Raw genomic sequence first — 5222 nt, 5'->3', positions numbered from 1 at the left:
GTGTGTGTGGGGGTGGAGGGGGGTGGGTCTGATCCCTGGACCATTTGTGCGCAGAAGTTCTGATGCTAAGTGTGAACTTTAGGAGAAGGAAACGAGAGACACAAATGCCCTGGTTTAGGTGCCCTGCTCCTCCTCCTCCCTCCTCCTTTTTCTTCCTCTCCTCCTCCTCCTCCTCTTTCTCCTTCCTCCCGCTGAGCCGCAGAGGCTGCTTGTTTGCTCTCGGCTTTATCCGGAGCGGAAATTCCTTTCCGTTTTTGTGAATGACAAACTCATTAACAATTCATCAACACAACCTGTTCCAGCCGGCCCGTCCCCACGGCAACAGCTCCTTCCGCGGGCGCTCATTGGCTGGCGGAGAGAATGTATCCATTGAGACGTTCCATGTTTGTATCCATTGAGGAGCTGCCTCGCGCAGGGGGTGTGCGAGCTTAGTCTGAGGGACATTGCTCCAATAAAGGACTGAATCCCATTAAGAGAAGACTGCCGGGTGGACTGTGTTATGCACCCAGGAGAGATTAAGAGCAAGTGGACTTTCCTGCAGTAGCACCGGAGCCGGATCCTAGGGCCCCGAACTAATTGGATTTCATTCACTCGGGGGAAAGGAAAGCTGTCTGCACCGGGGCGATTACGGCGCTTCATTCAGAGATCCGCCGAGCCAGAGGCTGCCGTCCGGGCGGTTGCAAGCTTATGCTCCACAGTGCCCCGGGCTTCACTCTCCCTCCTCCCGAGTCTCTCACGTCCGGACTTGGAGCTCGCGGGTCTGCTTCCTTGCCCGGACCGCAGCCTCCCGCGCTCCTAGGTCGGTCGCTGCTTGGGGACGAGCCCCGAGCCGGGGAGCCGCCTTCCAGCCTATGCCTGCAGCGGGAAGCATCTGTTAGACTCCGCTCCTTGGCCCTCCGCTCATCCTCATGATAGATACGTTCAGACCCGTGTCCTTCGTGTCGGAAATGGCTATCAGCAAGACGGTGGCGTGGCTGAACGAGCAGCTGGAGCTGGGCAGCGACCGGCTGCTGCTGCTGGACTGCCGGCCGCAGGAGCTGTACGAGTCGTCCCACATCGAGTCGGCCATCAACGTGGCCATCCCGGGCATCATGCTGCGGCGGCTGCAGAAGGGCAACCTGCCCGTGCGCTCGCTCTTCTCCCGCGGGGAGGACCGCGACCGCTTCACCCGGCGCTGCGGGACCGACACCGTGGTCCTGTACGACGAGAACAGCAGCGAGTGGAACGAGAACACGGGAGGCGAGTCGGTGCTGGGGCTTCTGCTGACCAGGCTCAAGGACGAAGGCTGCAGGGCGTTTTACCTGGAAGGTGAGGACTGGTCGGACCGCTTTTCCCGGTGCTAGCGACCCTGGGGAGGAGGGAACGGGGGAGGGGCGGGAGGACGGGGGACCACCGGAAAGCCTTGCAGTTTTTGTCCTGGGTGGGAGAGGGGTGACACGTGCGCTAAAACCACCGGGGCCGTGGTGCGAGAGATCCGGGGTGGCGGGGCCTGGGACCCAGCCGGCGCCGGCGCTTCCGGCCTCGGGATCGCACATTTATTCGGGTGGGGGGCTCTCGGATGGGCCCGCAGCCCTCTTCCCCTACCTCTGCAATCACGTGGCAAAGCCGCGTTCGGGGTGACGGGCGGGGTCTTTCAAACTGGAAAGTTGTTAGATCGGGGCACTCCGCAGTGCCCGTTAAAAAACCAAAAAATAGTTGGGACTATTTAGTCCTGTGTATGGGACTGCTTCTGGCTCCGTCTGTCCCCAGAGCGCCCCTTCAACCCACACGCCGCGAAAACTCCCGAGTCCTCTCCGGTTACATTGTTCCCGTGCTCTCCTCGGCAGGTGGCTTCAGTAAGTTCCAAGCCGAGTTCGCCCTGCATTGCGAGACCAATCTGGACGGCTCCGGCAGCAGCAGCAGCTCGCCCCCCCTGCCAGTGCTGGGCCTGGGGGGCCTCCGCATCAGCTCGGACTCCTCCTCCGACATCGAATCGGACATTGACCGAGACCCCAACAGTGCCACGGACTCGGACGGCAGCCCCCTGTCCAACAGCCAGCCCTCCTTCCCCGTGGAGATTCTCCCCTTCCTCTACCTGGGCTGCGCCAAGGACTCCACCAACCTGGACGTTTTGGAAGAGTTCGGAATCAAATACATCTTGAATGTCACCCCCAACCTGCCCAATCTCTTCGAGAACGCCGGAGAGTTTAAATATAAACAGATCCCAATCTCCGATCACTGGAGCCAAAACTTGTCTCAGTTTTTCCCGGAGGCCATTTCTTTTATAGGTGAGACTAATTAGCAATAAGTTCTAATGACTTTTAAATGCTAAAACAACCACCAGTTTTTCTCCAACCTTTAAGTACTGGCACCGCTGCCAATTAGTTGGAAATACCTGGTTGGGGGGGCGAGGTAGGGTATTTTCCTCCTCAAAAACCAGTGTCGGCTAATATGCATTTTTTACAAAACTGTTTATGAAATGTCATTTAGGAAGCATTTATTAGGCGCTTACTATATACTGGACACTGAAAGCAAAGTATATGAACCATTGGTCTACAGACAGACCGCAGAATTTTTCTCTCTCCCCATGCCCCCCGCGGTAATTCCCAGTGGAAGCTCTGGAGGCTGGAATTCTCACATTTTGCTGTAGGCTTGTTTTGTTTTGTTTTTAAAGACTTGGGAGTTATTTTAGGACAGCCTGTTAATTGTTGGAAAGCTGTGTGAATGCTAAATGTTGTCATCTAGTTGAATGATACAGTGATACCGGTTATAGTGAAGAGTATAGGTAATCTGAGCGCTGCAGGAAGAAATGTGGGCTGGAAGCCACGGAGAAACTAATCCCCAGGCATTGTAATGCATTTCCTATTACAAAGGAACTCATTTTCAAGCAGTGTTGACATCCTGTTCCTCCTAATGGGCTGTCCCCAGTGACTTCCCTCTTTCTTTTAAAATGCCTGAATACCTCCATTGTTAGCTCCACAACAGTTGGAGAATAATTTAATAGACCTTTGCAGTCTGCTTGTCTGTATAAAAGGCTTTCACGGCCATATTGCAGTGTTTCTGGTATTCACATGCTGGGGCAAAGAATGTACACATTAAGGGAGTTTTTTGTTGGCAGAAACTTCATACAATAGCTCCCTTTTTAGCAAACATCTAAAATATGTAATTGTGCTCCAGCAGAGACAGTTTATCTCTTATGATATAGCTTCTCCAGTCTGCAGGGCTGGCCTGCCATGGACAATTAATTTCTGATGAATTTAAAAATGCAGTTCTCTGTTTAGTCTAATTCCAGTTTTCTGATCATTGTCTTTTTCTTTTCTTGTGTGTTCTAGATGAAGCCCGAGGAAAAAATTGTGGGGTTTTGGTGCATTGCTTAGCAGGAATCAGCCGCTCAGTCACTGTCACTGTGGCTTACCTCATGCAGAAGCTTAACCTGTCCATGAATGATGCTTATGATATTGTCAAGATGAAGAAGTCCAATATCTCCCCAAACTTCAACTTCATGGGCCAGCTGCTGGACTTTGAAAGGACTCTAGGGCTGAGCAGCCCCTGTGACAATCGGGTACCAGCTCAACAGCTTTATTTCACTACTCCATCCAACCAGAATGTGTTTCAAGTGGATTCTCTGCAGTCCACGTGAAATCTGGTCCCGTTCTCCTCTTAGCTGGGGAGAGGTCCTAGTCATCTAGGGCAGGCTTTCTTTGTTTGTGGCCCATGGTGTCAAAATGATGAGAAGCTGTCGGGGTTGTTAGACAAGGTTACCATGTTTGGAATTGGTTATTGCAAAAAGGGAGAAAATTGTTATATTCTCTGTGGAGGAACATGAGATGCTGTGTACATAGCTCCTGGCAGGGTACTGGGCCCCTGTCTGTACAAGCCCTACCTATGCGGAGGCAGGAGACTTGAGGACTTCCAAGTGCATAGGGTAGGACTCAATGGTAGGAACCCATATTCTTTAAGGATTGGCTGGATGTTTTCCTTTTTTTTTGCATTTGGAATTATACTACATAATTGTCTTCAGTGAAGACTGGTTCATTTTTGAATTTAGAGGAGCCAAAGAGAGGTGTCAGCTCTGAAACTGGAGTTACCTACCTGCTTGCAAAGAACTCTGATGTTTGATTGTTGTAAATATTTTGCTTTTAAATCAAGTTGATGATGATGGTTGTTCTTGTGAGTTTTTTTTTTCTCCCCTTTGATGGACTTTTAAAAAATCATCCAAAGGGAAGGAAGAATCAGTGTCACTCCATTACAAGATCATTTATCTTTTTTTTTTTTTTTTTTTCCTTAATCCAAAGGGTACATTTTGCAGCATGCTTAATAAACAATTGTTTCAGCTCTGGTAAATTCTGGGGTTGAAATTCGGAGAGAATGTTGCCTCTCACTTTTTGTGACTGGTGCAATCATTTATCTTCTGACATATACCTTTTCCTTGTGATTTTTTCCCCCCTGTTGATGTAGTTTGACTATGCCTTACCTTTTGTAAATATATCAGCCCTCTGTTCTCCTGGAGGGGTCTTTTCTTTTAAAAACACAAGGAAAATCTGTGTTCACTTTTTATTTTATTTTTTACTTTCAGCTGTGTTCAACAGTGCATACCTCTGTACAAAATTCTTCAGGGAGAGTCACCTCAAAATGCAATATTTTGGTTTGGTTTCTTTTTTTTTGTAAAAAATTAAAAACAAAAAAAACAAAAAACTGGAAGTGTGTGTGAGCATGGGAGCTCCCTGTTTGTGAGGTGAGTGGCGCAGATGCCAAGAAGGGAGAGTTACTTTGCTCGATTATGTTCATGTTGTAAAATTTTAAGCTGGAATTTTATGAGAATGTTATCTTAAGTTATTAATAAATAACTATTTTGGTTATTGAGAATCTGATTTTTTTTTTCTTCCCATTCTCCCTTCCAGTATATTCCTATTAACTTCTCTATCATTTAAGAGGGTGATACATTTTAGGGATTAGCATTTCTCAAAGGTTATCAGGCATCATAGGAAAGAAAGTAAAATTATGCTTTCAAAATTGCTGTCTTTTCCAACAGCTTATCCTAGAAATAGGTGATCAACTAACTCATCCAGTGTTATAAAGCTCTCAAATGTATGGGAACTGAATGGAAACAAGACTTGGGCCAATATTAATATGGTTCTGAGCCTCAGTTTCTTTATCTGTAAAATGGGTGTGATACCTATACCATTCTACTTCACAGGGTTATTGTAAGAGCTCGATAATATTTACAATTAGGTACAATAATA

General features: G+C 48.3%; 1 protein-coding gene across 1 annotated transcript; it reads left to right on the top strand.

The window, feature by feature from the left end:
* Positions 1 to 201: 201 nt before the first annotated feature.
* DUSP6 (dual specificity phosphatase 6) lies at positions 202 to 4845 on the top strand. The gene is made up of 3 exons (XM_074271103.1): positions 202 to 1308; positions 1827 to 2267; positions 3312 to 4845. The coding sequence occupies exons 1-3, from the start codon at positions 909 to 911 to the stop codon at positions 3617 to 3619; spliced, it is 1149 nt and encodes a 382-aa protein (XP_074127204.1). The 5' UTR covers positions 202 to 908; the 3' UTR covers positions 3620 to 4845.
* The last annotated feature ends 377 nt before the right edge of the window (positions 4846 to 5222 follow it).

Source organism: Sminthopsis crassicaudata, chromosome 5 (genome assembly GCF_048593235.1).
Source record: "Sminthopsis crassicaudata isolate SCR6 chromosome 5, ASM4859323v1, whole genome shotgun sequence".
Lineage (NCBI taxonomy): Eukaryota > Metazoa > Chordata > Mammalia > Dasyuromorphia > Dasyuridae > Sminthopsis > Sminthopsis crassicaudata.
Note: the sequence above shows the minus strand (reverse complement) of the source record. Positions and strands in the feature narration are given on the sequence as shown.

What these genes read in the sequence shown, in the direction of transcription:
- DUSP6 (XM_074271103.1), top strand. Translation starts at nt 909, where the DNA reads ATGATAGATACGTTCAGACCCGTGTCCTTCGTGTCGGAAATGGCTATC. An exon ending in CAGGGCGTTTTACCTGGAAG is followed by an intron (nt 1,309 to 1,826) that starts GTGAGGACTGGT and finishes TCTCCTCGGCAG; the next exon opens with GTGGCTTCAGTAAGTTCCAA. An exon ending in GGAGGCCATTTCTTTTATAG is followed by an intron (nt 2,268 to 3,311) that starts GTGAGACTAATT and finishes TGTGTGTTCTAG; the next exon opens with ATGAAGCCCGAGGAAAAAAT.